At 39.2% G+C, this 19,443-nt stretch overlaps 1 protein-coding gene across 2 annotated transcripts in view; it reads left to right on the top strand.

The window, feature by feature from the left end:
* TNRC6A (trinucleotide repeat containing adaptor 6A) overlaps window positions 1-19,443 on the top strand; it is a 50,243-nt gene that overhangs the window by 28,379 nt on the left and 2,421 nt on the right. Inside the window, exons 5-18 of one of the 2 annotated variants that reach the window (XM_082006973.1) lie at window positions 5,224-7,818; window positions 8,621-8,785; window positions 8,965-9,140; window positions 9,307-9,408; window positions 9,826-9,877; window positions 11,315-11,457; window positions 11,809-11,955; window positions 12,129-12,266; window positions 12,500-12,628; window positions 12,738-12,815; window positions 13,077-13,287; window positions 16,645-16,776; window positions 18,308-18,466; window positions 18,849-18,989. In XM_082006973.1, coding sequence (XP_081863099.1) covers window positions 5,224-7,818; window positions 8,621-8,785; window positions 8,965-9,140; window positions 9,307-9,408; window positions 9,826-9,877; window positions 11,315-11,457; window positions 11,809-11,955; window positions 12,129-12,266; window positions 12,500-12,628; window positions 12,738-12,815; window positions 13,077-13,287; window positions 16,645-16,776; window positions 18,308-18,466; window positions 18,849-18,989 — 4,368 coding nt within the window. The remainder of the gene's footprint in view (window positions 1-5,223; window positions 7,819-8,620; window positions 8,786-8,964; window positions 9,141-9,306; window positions 9,409-9,825; window positions 9,878-11,314; window positions 11,458-11,808; window positions 11,956-12,128; window positions 12,267-12,499; window positions 12,629-12,737; window positions 12,816-13,076; window positions 13,288-16,644; window positions 16,777-18,307; window positions 18,467-18,848; window positions 18,990-19,443) is intronic. The other variant, XM_082006974.1, reaches the window with a different exon arrangement.

Genomic DNA, 19,443 nt, shown 5'->3' with positions numbered 1-19,443 from the left:
GTTCTTCTTCTTGTTTATATAAACCAAACTTTTAAAACGAAGGACATGTTAAATTGGTTAGCTAAATGCCAAATTTATAAAACTAACTAGTAGTGGAAATACTTAGTAAAAGCAGTGAAACTGCTACTAATTAAATCTACATGCTACATGTAGAAAGCTGGATTTGCTATCAGTGTACCTCTTCCCTGTGGTGTGTTCAGCGCTGTGGGTGAGGCAATTCAGAACTTGCTTGTCGCTGGCACAGTCAGTGAGATCAAGAGATGGCTCTTAAGAGAAACCTTTCCTGAAAAAGGGGTGCTAAAAAATGGTTTTAAAGTGATGAGTGGTTTGGGGACTGTTCTCAAAGGGCTAGTTTGCTTAAGTGACACTTCTGTAATTTTCTTGCTTTTCTTTTTTGTAGGCATGCCTCCCATTCGGGACTTGGTGAGCCACTCCCCTAACCAGTCAGGTTAGCTATTTAAATATCACCTTTTTTTTTGCACTATGTGTGTTTGTAGTAGTTACATGTTTCACACAATTTTGTCTTTTTTTTTTTGTTTTGTTTTTTTTTTGTTCTTTGGCTTATGTTTTTAAATAGCATGTGCTGTGTGAATGACTGACTTAAGTGTACTTTCTTTGTGCCATTACATACTACATTTGGTTGAACATTTTTATTCATACCAAACCAGATGCTTCAACTATGTGGCACCTTAGCTTTAAAATACTGAATGTCTTTTTTTTTTTTTTTTTTACCTTTATGCTTACATGTTAAATTACTTCTTCATGGTATTAAATTGAATAATCTGTGCAAGCCTGTGCTTTATTGTCGGATATTTCACAGCACAGTGGAGGAAATCATGTCTCGAGGCCTTTCTGGTTTGAATGCTGAGTTTATGCTGGGGTAGCACATACGTGGGGGCCCACAGCTGTTTGTGTTGTTTGCTGGCTATGATTGTGAAAAGCACTTGTTGCTTATTTTTAAGTAATATTTTGGAGCAGATGGGCTGTGTGAGGGCTTGGGGACGTGCCTTATGAAATGCTCTGGAGTAAGGCAGATAGTGCTGTAGGATGGTTTGTACTGGCTCTGTTTCTGGCTGTGCCATGTACCCGTCAGGCTGCTGTGGGAGAACGTTTTGTGTTGTACCTCTTCTGTTTGCCTTCAAGACTGCTCTCAAAAGGGTGATGTTAATGCTCCTCTCCTCTTCCCTCCCCTTTCGTCCCTTGTGTTGAATTTGGCCACTCAGCGAGTCAGCGCAGCTTCTTCCTGCAATGGAAAACGAACCTGAGGGTTCATCTTTTCCCCGTGGCTCCATGAGCTGTCCTGACTCACTGCAGCGCTGCAGGGGTGTTTGGTCTGGCACAAGTCAGGGCCAGAGCCCCTGCGGGGAGCGGGCGTGCAGGATGGTCCCTTGTAGGAGAGATGCCAGTTGTGCTGGGTTAGGCGCAGAGGGACACTGAATCCTTGTCCTGGCAGCTTTCCTGTCCTGCCTTAAGAGTTAGGAAACTATTGCAGCTACAGGCAAACAGCTACATCTACTAATTCTTGGGTTGGAGTGCTTTAAGAAGACACAAACAGACTTCAAGACCCTTTTCTCTATCACAGAGAAACAGATGTGTGATGTTAACAAAAGGGTTTTATTTTTTTGGTTTTGTCATTTCATAATAAAGGTACTTTTCACCTTGTTTACTAAAAGCTGAAAAGCTTGTCTACTAAAATACATTTTTTCATAAGGACTGAAGGTACAATAATTGGGAAGGTATGGTATTGACAGTCTGTGGGTACCAGTATGTACTGGGATTAGAGAAGGAGACAGAGGGAGCAAGATTCAGGTATTTCTTAATTTACACATCTCAATCGTACTGTTTTATTTTAGACTATATGATGGTACTTTAGAAGAAACAAACTATTTGAGAAAATACATACAGTTTCCTGCAAACATTTCCTGCAGGGGTATTTCATAGCTAGAAAGCATTAAATCATTAAATTACAAATTATTGAAAAAAATCTTATCAGATTACTGATTTTTAAGAAGCTCAGGCTTGTGTAATTTTTTTTTTTGTCCAGGGTTTAAGCAGCAAAAGTTCAGTTGCAGCTTCTAAATAGTTTTGGGGAGAAAACAGAGTAGAACTATAGGCTGTTATTGGCTAACTTTGCTGTGCACCAAATGTAGTATGTATAATTTTTCAGTTTTGAGGGTGTTTTTATGGTATCTGCCAGTTACAAAAAAATCAGAGATAAAACCTTCCTTATTCAGTATTTGTATAGTTAATCTCAGAAGTTTGTGGATTGTGGAGATTCAGATAGATAGGAATATTTCAGAACAGTGGCCCATACTAGAAATTGCTAATATTCTTTTGTGTCCATGAAAAAGATTGTTAGCCAAGGTAGTTTTGTATGTAATAGGATAAAATTCTGGATGACTGGAAATTAATCTTCATATGCAGTTCATGTATTGGCTTGTTACAAACGCTGCATTGCATCTAAATTGCTATAAAAGAATTTTAATACATACAGGCTTTCTTTTTGTGTTTTCTATTGCTGTGCAGATTAGGGTTTGTTTACCATTTCACTCTGGCTTGTAGTCATAACCTGTATCTCTTTCTCCACACTGAATTCAGGCTGTTTGCCATCTGTATATATTTCCCACATACTTTTGTGTTGCTTTTAAAACAGATCATGTTATTGGGATAATGTTTGTGTAATCAAGATTTTGTTTTGCTAGGGCAGCATTTGATGCTGTTGATTCTCTCATTCATAAGACTGCAAACAACTCTTTAACAACTCTTAATTAGCCTTTTAATGTAGGTTAAATGTCATTTTTTAAAATACCAGTGTGAGATTTGGAGTCTTGGGTTTTGTTGGACAGTTGCTTAGATATTACGGTAGTTTTTTCAGTGACACGTTAATAGACAGTTCTGGGTTATGTTCAGCTGAATGAACGTCTTCTAGTTCTCCTGAGGATACTACTCTTCAAGACTGTGGAGTTGCCAGACACTTCTAACCATTACAGCCCTATTTCTACCTGCCACAAGACTTTCTTCCACTGCTAATCCCTGTTCCAAATTGCTGTGCCAGCATCCTTGTTTCTCATTTTGTAGTTCTATGTGAAGCTTAACTGATTGTTTAAACTCTCTCAAGTTTCCATCCTCCTGGATGGTGGAGGAGCAGTGGGCCATCCCTGCTCTGTGCCGCTCCAGGCTACGTACTCTTGCAGGCAGAGTCTTTGGCTAGATTCTTTTTCACTGTAGGATGAATAGTGTTGATATTGATTAAAAATTAATTAAAAATACAGAAGAGCTTTTTGCACATCAGTGTAAAAGTCAGTGAACTGTCCATAGTAACTTGAATTTAAGCTTTTTTTATTTGTTTCTTCCCATTTCCTGTAGATCAAGATCATAAATTTCAGTAACGTAATATTTAAAATTTGTTACTCTGATTTAAAAATGTGGGGTTTTCTTATCGTGGTGTTCTTGAATTCCTTTTGAGAGATGGAAGCAGTGAAACAAGTTGATCTGCATCAACTGTGCTTCTCTTCAGATTGATCAGTCATGCTTATACCCCATCAACCCTTTTTGCGGTTGAGTTGGAGCTCGGGCTCCCTCCAAATGATCCCTACATTTGAGAGCTGTGCTATTGCCAAAAGTCCTATCTTGTATATGTTTTAACCTCTACGTAGGTGGCAGTTTTGATTTTTGATTTTTAATAGAGTAGTTGCAACTCAGTTATTTGTTACTGAGCCGTAGGTGGGGACTGGTGGCCATCAGGGTTTGGGGCTCTGGTGCAGGTACAGAACTGGCACTCCTTGTAGCAGAAGGGGGAAGCTGGTGAGACTGGCAGCTTCCTTTCAGCCTGCACAATTACCAGGTATTTCTTGGAAACACAAGAGGCTTATAAATTAGTGTTATGTTTTAAAAGTAGCAAGTCCCTACATGATCTTTAAACAGCTCCTGAGAAAAATAAGGATTGATAATTGTGGCGTTTTGTTACTATTAGCTCTGTCTGTTAACGTGAGCGGGTACAGTTTCATGAAGACATTCAGGCACCTTAGATGTAAGGCATGTCTGTAGAAATCTGTTAAGAATGAGCAGGAGATGTAAAACTTCTTTTATCTTTAGGTACAAACATTTTGAATATTTTAAAGGCAAGAAAGGGAACATTACAAGAAAAAGTTGCCAGTTTCGTTTTTTAAGAACCTGAATGTTTTAATGGGCAGAGAGGCGTAGTTTGCTATGTATGCAGTCATTGAGCGTACACTAGTATGGTTATTCTTTCAGTTCAGGCAAATACTGAGTAAAAAAAACTTCACTGATGTTTTGTACTTGTGTTCTGTTGACAACTTTATTAATATTTTTCACATACTTTACACTTTTATGGTTTCATCTTCTGGTGTACCTGTCTGACTATGTTTTGATTTAACGGGGCGGGGGGGGTGGGTTCTGCAGTAAAGCTTTAGACATATGAGATGAAAATTGATAGCACTTCTTTTGTAGGAACTACTCCATGGTGCATGTATTTAATCATGGAAAGTTTTATAAGTGAATTAGGATGTATGTTAGTCTTGATTCCCAGACATAATCAGCTTATTTATGGAAAAAGAAACAGTGGTTCTTATGAAAATGGGAAGTACCAGTTCAGCTACTGTGTTTAATCTATACTTCTGCAGCAGCAGAACTTTAGATTGGTCTTGTGTTTTTTGTGTCCAATTGTTGTATAAAAAAAAGTTAAAGAATTTGTACTTAAGAAATCTTGTATAATGTTTTTTAATAGGGGGGGGGTGTTTTTCTGGCTATTGTCACATAGCAATTGGTACTACTAGGTCACTTTAATATCCTGTTTAGAATTCTGCCTTTCAGAATGTCTTTGATTTTATATAGCATCTTACTTTTTAATATGTATATGTTTTTACAAAATAGTTTGTATGTTGTGATACAGAGTTGTTGGGGTTTTTTTAAAACCTATTTCTCTGGAAAAAAAAGAACAGTACCTTTAGGAGTGCTTCTTCATGCTTTTTGTGAGAGTGCAACTTTGCATGCTGGTGAGAAGTGTTCTAGGTTATGCATGTGGCAGTGTTCTGAGCAGCTGTACTTGGAAGCTTTCTCTGTCGTCTTCAGTGATGATAGTGTTAAAATAAGTAAAATAATTCTTGGCTTAGTATCTTTTATACTTTTTTTTCCTCCTCTTCTTAATGAAGTAATAATACTAAATTTATGATAATGCTTTTGGACTTTCCCTCTTCCCTTTAGATCTGAACCACAGTGGTCTAGGATCCCATTATGAAAATTCTCACTGGGGACCAGTCTCTTCAAATAGTGACTCCAGCACAAACTGGGATAAAGTTATTGTAGACGGCTCTGACAAAGAAGCATGGCCATCAATCACTGGCAGTGACCCAGAGTTGACATCAGAATGTATGGACACTGACTCTGCCTCTAGCTCTGGGTCAGAGAGAAACCTCGTGATAATGGCTTCAGGGAGCACAGGTGGTGAAAATGATGGCATTCGAAATGGCATTGGACATGGTTCTCAAAATAAGTTTGTGGTTGGTAGCAACAGCAATAATGTGGGCAATGGAAGTATTAATGGGCCGTGGGGTTTATCCCATGGAACCATAATAAGCACATGTCAAGTTTCTGTGGATGCTCCTGACAGCAAATCTGAAAGTAGCAACAATAGAATGAATGCTTGGGGCACCATAAACCCTTCATCAAATGGAGGGTTAAATCCAAGCACTTTGAATTCAAATGGCAACCATGGTGCCTGGCCTGTATTGGAGAACAATGGACATGCCCTGAAAGGGTCTGTAGGGAGTGGTAATCCTGGCACAAATATTCAGTGCAGTACCATAGGTCAGATATCTAATAGTCAGAGTATTAACTCTAAAGTGGGTGGTTCAGCCCACAGTTCCTGGGGAAGCCTTCAGGAAAATTGTGATTCTGAAGTAAATGGTACAAGGAAGGTTTCATTCAGTGGGCAACCTCAAAACCTTAACACTGAAATGAATGGACCAAATAACACTACTAACTTTATGACCTCTAGTTTACCAAACTCTGCTGGTTCAGTGCAGATTAATGAACTGCCTAATAATACAGGGCATGGGGCCTGGCGTGTGAGCACAATGAATCATTCTCAGATTCAGGCCTCTCCAGTTACAAATGGCACTTCCATTTCTCATCTTAGCAATGGTGAGGCGAAAAATGGTGGATCTTATGGTACTACATGGGGTGCCTATGGTTCTAATTACTCTGGAGACAAATGTTCAGGCCCAAACAGCCAAGCTAATGGTGACACTGTGAATGCAACATTAATGCAGCCAGGCATTAGCGGGCCTGGCAGCACTAACTTTCAAATCAATGGGAATAAAGGAGGAGGGGTATGGGAGGCAGGGACAGTCAACTCCCAGAACATGCCATGGGGAAGTGGAAATGGTGCAAGTGCTGGCGGGAGTAGAAGAGGATGGGGCAACCCTGCACAAAACACTGGCACTAACATTTCAAATGGGGAGTGGAGTAAACTGCCTAGTAATCAGCATTCCAATGAAGGTGTGAACGGAAACAGCAGGAAGTTTACAAATGGATGGAAGTCTACTGAGGAGGAGGACCTTAACAGCCAGAGCTCTGCTGCCTCTCAGATAACTGAGCAGAACAGCGCATGGGCCAAAACAGGTACGGGGGACAGCGAAGGTAGTTCAGAGAGCACTGGATGCCATGAAGATAGAGTAACTACAGAAGGACAGAATCGAGAGAGAAGGAAGGTTGACCAGCATGCATTACTCCAAAGTATAGTGAACAGAACTGACTTAGATCCACGTGTCCTTTCCAACTCTGGTTGGGGACAGACTCCAATCAAACAGAACACTGCCTGGGATACTGAAACATCACCAAGGGGTGAAAGAAAAACTGACAATGGGACAGAGGCCTGGGGAGGCTCTGTGACACAGACTTCCAGCTCAGGGGGATGTGTGGATAGACCTAGCCCTAATAATAATGATACCTCATCTGTATCAGGGTGGGGAGATCCAAAGTCTTCTACAAGGTGGGGAGACTCCAAAGGGTCAAACAGCCAAGGGGGGTGGGAAGAAGATTCTGCTGCTACAGTAATGGTCAAGAGCAATCAATCATGGGGAAGTGGCAAAGAGGAAAAGTCATCTTGGAATGACACACAGAAGATCAAACAAGGATGGGTAGATGGACAAAAGGCCAGCCAGGGTTGGGCAGTTTCTGCCGGTGATAGCTGGGGTGAAAATTCAAGAAGTAACCATTGGGGTGAGGCTAAGAAATCCAGTTCAGGAGGTAGCGACAGTGACAGATCAGTATCTGGTTGGAATGAGCCAGGTAAATCAAATTCTGTTACTTGGGGAGGTAATAATACAAACCCAAATAATTCTTCAGGATGGGATGAGCCTGCAAAGTCTAATCAGAACCAGGGCTGGGGAGACCCTCCTAAATCCAGTCAGCCTCAAGGTTGGGGGGATTCATCAAAGCCAATCAACTCTCCAGAATGGAACAAGCAAGATGTTGGCTCTTGGGGAGCACCATCTGCCACAAACAAACCCCCAGGGTCAGGCTGGCTGGGTGGACCGATGCCGGCACCAGCAAAGGAGGAAGAACCCACTGGCTGGGAGGAGCCATCCCCTGAATCAATACGCCGTAAAATGGAAATTGATGATGGAACTTCCGCTTGGGGTGATCCAAGCAAATACAACTACAAAAATGTGAATATGTGGAATAAAAATGTCCCAAACAGTAGCAGCAGTTCAGACCAGCAAGCACAGGTACATCAGCAGCTACTGTCTTCAAGTGCCATGTCTAGCAAGGAGAGCAGTTCGGGTTCCGGTAAGAGTTGATTTTATGCAAATTCATGTTTTCTGTTAATTGTGAAACAATTCTTTTGTTCTCGTTTCATATAACAATATTTTCATTTCAAAGTGGAAAGGGAAAGGTGACAATGAAGTATCGTTTTTATTTATTAAAAAAAGAGTAACAGTAATGCTCATAGACATTTGATATTTTTATACAGAATGGAAGACCTGTTCTAGTTTTAAATAGCTTGAGTAATAAAGACTAGGCAGCCCTACTTGAATTCTGGGGTGTGGGAACACAGAGAAAATATTTAAAATCATATCTGAGGAATTAAAGTTAGAATCATTTGACTCTAAACCAGTTAAAACTTAATTGTTGCCAAAGAGCCCCCCAAAAAAGTGCTGAGCGGCTACAGGACAGAATGAAGGGTGGTGGTTTTATATGGACTCGAGATCAGACTTTCTGATCTTGTAGTTTTGGGAGCAGTGAATAATGATACTTGCAGAAGAGCTTGCGTGGTGTTTATGAAGTATTTTGTGCCTCTTGTTCAACTGTGAAGAAGAGTAGCTTAAATACAACGAGCAGTTCTCAGAAACTTAATATAAGAAATTTCTATTATCAAAATGTAATTCTTTACATATGAAACTTGTATTTTTGTGATTTTTTTTTTTTTATGGAACAGCTTACAGTTGTAATCATTACCTTCATACAAAATGTAAATATGTACTGTTATGCATTTTATTGTGTGTTATGGATCTAGAAAAGGCAAAACACTTGAGTGTTTAAATAGCTTTTTTAATCTGTTTAAAAACATGCCAGTAATTCATACTGCTTTAAAAAGGTTGGGGAGAGCCTTCTACTCCAGCCACTACTGTAGATAATGGAACTTCAGCGTGGGGTAAACCCATGGATACTGGTACTAGCTGGGGAGAGCCCATCAGCGATGCAGCAGGCACCTCTGGCTGGGGAAACGCTTCTCTTGGTCAACAGGCTTCAAATAAACCTGGTGAGTGCTTCCTAAGTCATCTTTGACTAAAGGTATTTGAGAAAGATGAAATACCACTCTAGAAGCTTTGAATTTTTGAGGGCTTTTTTTATCTTGAAGTAAACATCAAGCTAACTTCTGTGTTAAGGGCTGTCAGTTGCTACTGAAATGTTAATGTGCTGGATTTTTCTCAAAAGCAGGGCCTAAATCTATGCAAGATAGTTGGTGTGGAGATGATATGCCACTGACAGGCAGTCGTCAGACCAGCTGGGAGGAAGAGGAGGATGTGGAGATTGGAATGTGGAACAGCAGTTCTTCACAGGAAGCTAACCCATCTTTAAATTGGCCACCATACATGAAAAAAATGCCCACAAAGGTAATGAGGAGGCTGAGTCAAGGTTTTGGCACTGATGTAATTTCTAAAAGCTAGGTCAGAACAGATTTTTGCACTGAGTGAAGTACCATTAAGCTTTAATCTTCACTCATAGCATTTTATGATGTAATTTAAGCAGTAGGTGGTAAACATCATCTGAGTATCACAGGAATTCCTTTCTATTTTTAAGGGAATAATGAAAGGTGGAAATAAGCAAGATGAAACATGGATCAATCCGTTCATTAAGCAATTCACAAATCTCAGTTTTTCAGTAAGTATTTACCTTTACCTGGCTTTACTGCCGCCTTAGAGTGCTAGTCATAATGCTTCACTGCCTAGTGTTCATTTTCATAGTATTTTTACCTCTCTTTTTCCCCTCTGTCTCCCATCCCTTTTCTTTGCATCCTTGTTACAAAAAGACCCATTTATTGATGAAAAGTGTTTCTGTAAACACTACCCGGGTATTCATCCAGTAGTCTGTTGTTTTACTTAATGTTACATACATACTTTGAAGATGCCCATTTTCACTTGGGTAATGACTCAAAGGAGAGAATGCTTTAAAATAGCATCTAATTTGTCTTGATTGTTTTTTTTCTTGCAGGTTTGAATTTAAATAGTACATATGAATCTCTTTGTTTTAGCTTATAAAAAAGTTATTAAATAATTATGTTTCATTTTATTACTTCAGAGAGAATCACCAGAAGAAACCATACAGAGCAATAAGATGGACATGTCTGGAGGTAGGAACAGGAGAACCTAGCTGGGATTTATTGCTTTCCTTTCCAATCTCTCTTAGTTTATATCCTTCTCTAAATTACTTGTTTTTTTAAACTATATATAATAATATGGTTATAGCTATATGTAGTTAAGTATGTTTCCCTGAAGAAAGGGAATACCCTTGTAGAGAAAAAAATTTGCACACGTTAGTAATGCTACACACCCAAATCACCTGGTTACTATAGTAATATCCATAAATCAAGCTAGGCTTATATGTATTAAGCTGACATGAAAGAATGTTTTCAGGGTGTGGTGGGTTTGTTTCTTGTAATATAAGTATCTAGATTGCCTTCTGGATACCTTTCCTAAATATAAACAGAAATGTTCTAAATACCACACGCTGTCATTGTGGTTCATTCTTGGAAACACATTTTCAGTTCTGAGAACTAAATTAATACTGAATGATTCTTTTAGCAATGTTTAAATCTGAGTGTAAAATTACTTGTGAGTTTTATTTTAATCCATTGACAGTTATGATTCCTCTAGCAAGTAAAAAATATGATAATTCTTTATTACATTAATAACAATATAACAGTAGAATATTTAATTAAAAGTAATTGTAATGTAGTTTTTATTGTAGTTGCAGTCTTTTTATCCTAGTTTAAAATCAGATATTTTCACTTTTGGGCTCAATCTATTGTGTAAAGAAATTATTCTTTGAATTTTAGATTTTAATATTAGTGGCAAGCCTCATTTAAATTATTTAACTTTTTTTTTAATTTGAATTTAAAACATCTGCGTGGAAAGTAACTCTCTTGCACTGCATGCGGTGAAGTATTAAATGAACTCCTTTACTACTGCTTATATTTTGATATTCTGGCTTGCCTAGTGTAATTAGTGGTAAAAGATAACTTAAAATTTGCTTTTAATAAACACGAATACATTAAATTTGTGCATTTGGTCTTAGGGTTTTTAGCTAAATAGTTTTTTTCTTAACTGAATCAAATTAAAGGGCCTGTAGATACTACACAAATACCTACATTTGTGTAATATTTCAGGGACCCGTTGACAAAGATACTACTTCAATGCCAAGACAATGCTTGTTGCTCCTGAAAAAAAAAGTGGCATTCACAACTGGAATCTCAAGTTTAAACAATTATACTTTCTCATTTTTAAGACAAAACTGAGAACTCTATTTTTGTGAAGCCTAGCAAAATCTGTTGACACTTTGCTGATTACAAGTTTTAAGTTGTCTGTAGCCATCGATTCATAGTGTTTCCTTTCCCTTTTCAGTAAAGCCCAGAATTGAAAGCTTAAACTGATGTTTTCTTTTATTAGCATCTAGCTTGAGAGCAGTACTAGTTCAGTCCTTCATAATTATAAACTGGTTTCTGGTGTATCTGGGAAAACTGAATAATCTTTCATTCAATGATGTAATTGCATCTCTCACCTTTTCTTAGGGTTATTGCAAGATAAGCGGATGGAGATGGATAAGCATGGCCTCAGTGTTGGAGATTACAATCGTGTGGTTGGAAAAGGCCCTGGTTCTCGTCCTCAAATTTCCAAAGAGTCTTCCATGGATCGCGGTCCTTATTTTGATAAGGTTAGTAGGTGTCTTACTGGTGGACACCTCTACATTTCTTTGACCCTGCATTCTAAGTAGTTACCTGTGTGCTCCTTAGCTTTCTGCATTTAGTGGAGAGCAAAATTAGGGCTTTCTTGTTAATCTGTAAGATACGGTTTTTGTTCTTTTTAACTTACTGATATATAATACTAAGCACTTTCTGTAGCCCATTTGCAGTGCAAATGACTAACCTGATCTCTCTTGTTTTCTGCCTATTTCCTGCTGGTGCTGGACTGTCATGTGACTCTTCCCTTCTGTTCCTGGCAATGGTTTCTCCCTTCTGCTTGCTTGCTGGCTGGTTGTTGCGCATCGGTTTGTCTGTCCCATCAGGATGGCATTGTAGCAGACGAGTCACAAAACATGCAGTTTATGTCCAATCAAAACATGAAGCTTCCCCCTTCAAATAATGCACTACCTAACCAAGCCCTTGGCTCCCTAGCAGGGCTGGGTATGCAAAACTTGAATTCTGTTAGACAGGTAAGGCTGTGTGCATATCCTTGGCATGTTACTTGACAGCATTTAATACCTTTTGATATAACATCCTAGCTACATATGTGATTGATATGTGTTTAACTTCTAATGCAAATGTATAGGGGTGGGAGAAGCAGCAGAAGAGGTTTATTGTCACTAACTGTCCATCCTTTCCCCAGAATGGCAATCCCAGTATGTTTGGTGTTGGTAATATAGCAGCACAGCCCAGGAGCATGCAGCAGCCTCCAGCACAACCTCTTAATTCATCTCAGCCTAATCCACGTGCTCAAGTGCCTCCTCCATTACTATCCCCTCAGGTAATTGAGTGCATAGAACATTCTGTGTATAAACTACCAAAGTGCTGCTTCAGAAAATTGTGGTTTGCTTATTGGTGTTGCTGATAATTATTCTGTAAATACTTGAGAAACTTACTTGGCTTGATCAGTGGTTCGGAAACTATGCAACTGTTAACCAGAGGTTATCGTATTCTACAGCTAGTACAACTAACTGCACGTTACTGTCGGTCACTCTATACTGGTCCATTTTGCAGGTTCCAGTATCATTACTGAAGTATGCACCAAACAACGGTGGCCTGAGCCCACTTTTTGGCCCACAACAGGTAGCCATGTTGAATCAACTGTCCCAGTTAAACCAGCTTTCTCAGATCTCCCAGTTACAGGTAAGCTAACAAAGCTAGTCACTCTGTGTTCTGTTTGAAAGTCTAAGTAGAGACTTAAGTCGGCTATAAACTGTTCTTAAAAAAAACACCACAAAACACTGTCTCCTAGCGGTTGTTGGCTCAGCAGCAAAAAGCGCAGAATCAAAGAAGCATGCCTTCTGGTGGTCGTCAACAGCAGGAGCAGCAGGTAAATAAACACGTTTATTATTAACTTTTCAAACTATCTTTAAAAACTGTTCTTCGTCCTGAGCTGCATTTCTTGTTATAAATTCTATTAAAGTGTGCAAGAGTGAATGGGATTTTGACAAGCTTTAAAGGAGTGGCTTAGCTTAACGCTGGGGTTTTGCTGTGCTAAGATGCATGGAACCCAAAGACGTGTTTCATTATCTTTTCTTAAAGGTGGAAAAACTTTTGCCTATTTGTATTGTAACTGCTCTGTTTTTTTAAGGGTCGATCTCTTAGTATGCAGCAACAGATGATGCAACAGTCCCGTCAGCTTGACCCAAACCTGTTAATGAAGCAGCAAACTCCACCCTCTCAACAGCAGTCACTCCATCAACCCACCATGAAATCTTTCCTTGAGAATGTCATACCCCATGCTACTCCTGAGCTACAAAAAGGGCCATCACCAATAAATGCTTTCAGCAGCTTCCCCATAGGTGGGTTTCTCCATGCTAATTTCACACAGTCAATTAATGCTTATGTGACACACAGCCTTTATTTTCACGTCACCTGCCACCTCTGAAAACAATAGCAATTGCAATCTGGTTAGCACGTACAATTGTAATGGAAGTAGTAATTCTTTGTGGGGCTTATCCAGCTATTTTTGTTCACCAAAGAACTTTTTTCACAAGTGCACTCATTCCCAGAAGTGACTGTCTGTATTTCAGTGCAAAATGGTTTACATTCTTAACGAATGTCTGTCTCCTTTTATTTCTTTTTTTATCCTCTGGGTCCCAAGAATGACCCAAGTCCTTTTGCAGTTATGATTCCTGGAGCTAAAGGACTTTTAGAAGTAGAATCCATACAAAGAATCCATTGGTGTAGTCTCATTTCTTTGGATTTTAAAAACATCTTCAATGAAGTTGGAATTGCATAGGTAGAACAAAATGTTAATTTTCTTTTTAGTGGTTTTGTCCAGAAAAGAAAGCTTTTAGTTCTGCGTTTTGAAAGAATGGTTGTCTCATTTCAGGCAAAATGTCTGAACACTTGTAAATACAAACATGTCCTGTTTCTTTCTCCCTACATTTCCAGGCTTCTGTCCAATTTCTACTTCAGAAATTCCAGGCTTGTATATTTTCTCCTTACTTTAGGTCCCTTTTTAATGCTATCTTATACTTAACTACAACTGTATATCATTTACCTTTTGTTCCTTATCCCTATTTTTTACATCCTCTTCAGTTCGCTTTTCTTCTACATTACTCTAATCTGGTCATTTCTGTTGGGCTGATTTCCTTTGCATTCTCATTGCCCTTTGTAGAAAAGTTTGTTTAATAGAGACTGCTGCTGAAATCCTTGTGCTTACAGGTGGAGTGTTATGGAGCCAGTGGGTCGGTGCAGGCCATGCTGTTGCACTGCATGTGGCACACTGGAATTTTGCTTGTGGCCAGTCTTAAGTCCAGGCTGCTGCTTAGTAGTTGCTGATGATGATTGGCATCAAGCGCTAACTACTGCTTTCATTAAAAGGGCAAGGCATAAAAATGAAGTTTGCTCACCTATTAGAGACACTATGTTAGGTCTAATGAAAGGAATATTTAACTTTCTCGCCAAACATCATGCTGAGTAATTGCACCCTGCCTACGTTAGGTTCTTTTCTGTTTCATTTCTTGAGTTGAATTGTTGTACGCTATTGTTACATAGCTGCTTTCTCACCTTAATCATTGCCACCTTTCAGGAACCTGCAGTATATTATGTAAGATTGCTTTGAGATCCCTCAGGAATCTGCTGCAGTATACGTAAGAGTTCTTTGGGATCCCTTTGGTGTATACTGTATAGTTATAAGCAAGTGGAGCCCATATTCAGCCCACAGATAAAAGCTTAAGGGTAGAAACAGTAGGTTGCTGGAACTTCTTCACCCTTTAGTGAAAAATGGAGTCAAGAGGAGTATTGGTAGCATCCTCCAAGTGCACAAAGTGTAGTAGCATAGTCATGTGAGAAGGAGCTGAACTTGCCAAGTTGTCTTCTGGAAAACCTTGAAGGTATGTTATTTTCTCCATGTTCTAAAATCAGTGTCAGGAGACTTAGCAACAAAAGCATGGAGGTCTTGTTTACATTCTGGGGACCTGAATTTGTCAAGATTCACTAAATACTTGTTCATCAAAAGCAGAGTTTGGGGGCGGATGAGGGGTGTCCTCCTCTCTAGTTGACCAGTGCCACAGTCACATCCTGATTCATTTATAGAATTAAGTATTTCTCATATTAAAAATACCTTTTTCTGCCAAATAGTTAGTATAGCTGAACAGTATAAAATCTTCCACAACTGGATATGAAAAATTACTTCTGGGAAGACTGTTTAAATTATAGGTGGTGTTCATCCCTCAGTCCACAGATGTCAAATATGGTGCTGTGGACATACATCTGTGCCTGCCAAGGGGCTGGCATTAATCGTATCGCCTAGATGTGCCTATTTGCCAGCTTGTCATCTTTCTAACCGTTCTTGTAGAGGTCTGTGTTCTGCAAGCTTTGTCAGAGTTAGAAGAAGGGTGGTTGTTGTGCAGAGGTTATTGCTCTGACAGCAGCAAAATGCCAGAGGGAAAGGTGTCAGAACCTGGACTGATTGGACTTTCCCTTTTTTATGTTTCAGTTGTTGATAGTAGTTGTATTTCTTAAAACTCAGCTGTCCTGTTACAAGGCAGTTTCGCTGAGGCTTTTCAAGGGGCTGCTTTTCTGGCATCAGCATCTGCCTGTGCCTTTAAGAAAAACAAATTAAAAAAACTAACCAACCAAAAAAACAAACCAGCTTCTATATGGCAGTGAATATTGACTTAAGAACAAAATTAAGCACTAGTTTTCAGTGCTGAATGAAGGTGTTTTTAGTAGAGATTTGGGAAGTTCCCTGTATGTCTCTGGCCCCACGTTAAAACATTGTAGTAGTTTATTTTCAGAAATTAAGTAAATAAATTAATTTTTAAAAGTAAAAGCTACTTCATTTACTGAAGGAGTGGAAGTGTAACCAGGTATGGTGGTGAATTAAGGATTCTTACAGACCTGGAAAGAGAGCAGGAATGCCAAAGTCAGCAGTGTGGGCACATTGTTCAAGCCCAGAGTAACTGGTTCTCACAGGTGTTTGGACTGATTTGGGTTGACATTGTGTTGATTCTCTGGCAGGTAAATGTTTTGAAATTCAGACAGCAGCTTAGAACAGGCAAAGACAAGTTTTGGTTGTTTTTTCTTGCTGTGGTTTTAATATTCAGTGTGAAGAGGGTAAATGGAGGAGAGGATAGTGTTACCTGTGCAGTTCCATGTGAAGTGATCATGTATCTGTGCTGCTGTGGTTCAGAAGCTGGCGAGGTGTCCCATTGAAGAGCCCGAATAAGAACAGGAATGAACAGTTGTAACTGCAAATACCAGTACATAACTTTTGCTGAATAGGGATGAGTACAGACACACCTTCCTGCTGGACAAGTGTCTTATATAGCTGAGTGCAGCTTTTCAAAGTGCGGTACTCCTACTTCGTACAGATGAGATCAGTTAGTTGTTGTGCTAGACTGGTATTAGAAATGCCGCATTTTTTAGATGTTTAGATTTTAGTTTCTCTAATTTCCTTATGGCTTCTTCCACTGGCACTTTTGCATGAAGTCATCAGCTGAGAACTTCAGACTGCTTTGCATTGCTTAGCTTAGCTTCTGTCTGTAGTAAGTTCACTGTATTAAATGCTAGAACGTTTCTCAAAAACAGATACTTGGAAGCATGAAATAACCATAGTAATATGCTCTTAAATGTTTAGTAGGACAATAGTGGTAATTAGCAGAAGAAAAACATTTAGTCTGTATTTCATAAGCTGTATATGTTTTTAGGAATGAACTCAAACTTGAATGTAAACATGGATATGAGCAGTATTAAAGAGCCACAATCTCGACTGAGGAAATGGACTACAGTAGACAGCATTTCTGTGAACACATCATTAGATCAAAACTCCAGCAAACATGGTATGTTAAACAAGTCATTAAGAAGCATTTGACATTACACGTCAGATTTTCACATTCTGCGTCTAAAATGCAGGTTTGCTGTATTTAGGTCTGTAGCTGTAACTACTGTGATTCTTGTAGCTGTCGGAATTTGTGTTGTGCTGTCTGTGCCAAACTTGCTGCATGTCTTGTACAGCAGCCCATAGCTTTCTTGAATATTTTTACTTACAGAAGTGATCATGTGATGAGACTGAGTAGTAATGTTGTGCAGAATTCTTTTTTAACCAGACTTCTCTTTAAATGTGACTATTGCTACTAGCTTTACCTTAATCTGGATTGGAATGCTTCATATATTTTAAAAACCAAAAGCTTTAGATTTTCCTAGCTTTCTTTCCCCCCATGCTGCTGGCCTTAAGGTGATTTATGGGGATTTAACTCTGTGTGCATACATTCTGGTCTTGTCTGACATTTTTGGTTACAGGTTTTGGCTATGAATGTGTATGTTTGCATTCTGAAAATGAGGAGAACTTAGAAGGGATAGACTAGTACCATTGCTGTACTTAGTTTTAGAGGAGGTGGACTTGGTTGCTTCATATTTCATTCCAGTCATGAGGATTCATATGACATTTCAACTGTTTCAGTTGCTTGAAATCGATTCCAGTTAAAATTTGAGTCTATAGCACAAAGGTTCTGTGTCTAAAGATAGTTATAAAATGTATCCAGTCTCCTATTACTGTTCAGTCTTCAGATTGTTTGGATGTTTTTAGATCTGTCAGCTGTTTTACTACTATGAAATGACTTGCTGCCTTAAGATATCTAGTGGAGATATCCTGCTACTGCACTTCTGGACTTCATCTGATTATTGCAGATGAACAGAAGTCAGAGGTGTTGGCGCTACTTTAGGTGTAGGTAATGTTTTCTGAATAGTATTAGGAATTGGATTATTTCAACTCCATATTGCATTGAATCACTAGTAGAAGTAACTTATTCCCTCAGAACTGTAAAATGTCTTTGGCTTTGCTGTCTAACAACTTTTAAACTTCTCCTTAAAGGATTTGCACATAATCAAATAGATTCTGTACAGTGCTTTTGTTCCTTGCTCTGCCTCCAGTAATTCCCCCCGCCTCCTCTCCTCCGAGTTACATGAGTAGAATTTGGAGTTTTGCAGTAGCTAAAGATCCTTCAGATTTTGTAGATGTTTCTTCCAAGAGCCCTCCCGTCACAGAATATATTCACTACCCCTGTTACCCGGTTGGGGTCTCTCAGGATGCTCTTGCCCTCTTGAATTAATATTTTACTTTAATAAGTATACTATTTTAATGAAATTATTTAACGGGAGATTATTCTTACAGCTTTCTCCTGAATTATTCAGAGATGTTTCATTTTAGATTATATGCTCCTGTATGACTTCCTATGTAATGTGACATCATAAGATGACAGTATGCTGCTCTATGTTTCATTAATGCTTTACAAGGGCATGTTTTTTAATATATATTTATGTAGATAAAAATTGGCTATGACAAATATTTGACAACTTTTTTTTTTCCATTAGGTGCTATTTCAAGTGGTTTTAGGCTGGAAGAGTCTCCATTTGTTCCATATGACTTTATGAACAGCAGTAATTCACCAGCCAGTCCTCCTGGATCTATTGGGGATGGCTGGCCCCGTGCCAAATCGCCTAATGGCTCTAGCAGTGTTAACTGGCCACCAGGTACGCAACGCCAGTGCTTGCCCTTTGCATGGTTCTTACTCTTCAGCTGTGTTTCTTCCATGTTTCTTGGTCATTACATGTGGAGGGGGCAGGGAAGCGGCCTACAGAAGAGTGTTACGGGTGTGTTTTTAGCACAGAGAGCAGTAGTTTTATTGTACAAAAAGAAATATATTTCCCTGCTTTGAGAATTTACCCTCATGAGACAGGACCAGAACATCTAGAAATGAAGTGAATAAAGTGAAAAGATGACTAAATTAAGTAAATTAAATGCTTAAAAGGTTTTGGATTTTCAGTCATTAAGAGAAGTACTGTTTAGACAGCTGTTTCCTAAAAAAAAAAAAAAATCAAACTAAGCTTCTTTTCTGAATCTCTCTGCTCCTAGAGTTTCGCCCTGGTGAGCCATGGAAAGGTTATCCAAACATCGACCCTGAAACTGACCCTTACGTCACTCCTGGCAGTGTCATAAACAATCTTTCAATTAATACTGTGCGGGAAGTTGACCACCTCAGGGACAGGAACAGTGGTACGTTCAGATGCTATGTTTTCTACTTAATTGTGTATTAATCTTCCTTCAGTCACACAGAAAGACTGTTTACTTGGAGATGTGTTTGCTACTTGCCCATCTCCTTGTTTATCTCTTGTATTGTGGATTTTATGGCTGAAAAGCTCATCTTTGGCTCAAGCACTGCTACTTGATGCAATGCAACAGATATTCTGAGAATGTGGGGAGAGTGCTGCTGATCTGCATTCTGATGTAATTCTGTGCTCAGGGAGGCAGCGTGTTTGAAAGTAGGCAAGCAAAACTTGGCAATGGGGCCATTGCAGTAATGTAGCTAGCTTTGCTTGCAGCGAGTGCAGGGTCCTTGCCGCTGTTGAGCGTGCTTGCCACCACACGCGTTTGGAACAAGGATGAGGACTGGGAAGAGTGGAGAAGGTCCCTCGTCTGACTCTGCAGATGTTTTCAGTCTGGACTACGA

Source organism: Phaethon aethereus (genome assembly GCF_964289735.1).
Source record: "Phaethon aethereus genome assembly, chromosome: 15".
Lineage (NCBI taxonomy): Eukaryota > Metazoa > Chordata > Aves > Phaethontiformes > Phaethontidae > Phaethon > Phaethon aethereus.
This window is presented reverse-complemented; position numbering and strand designations above follow the sequence as displayed.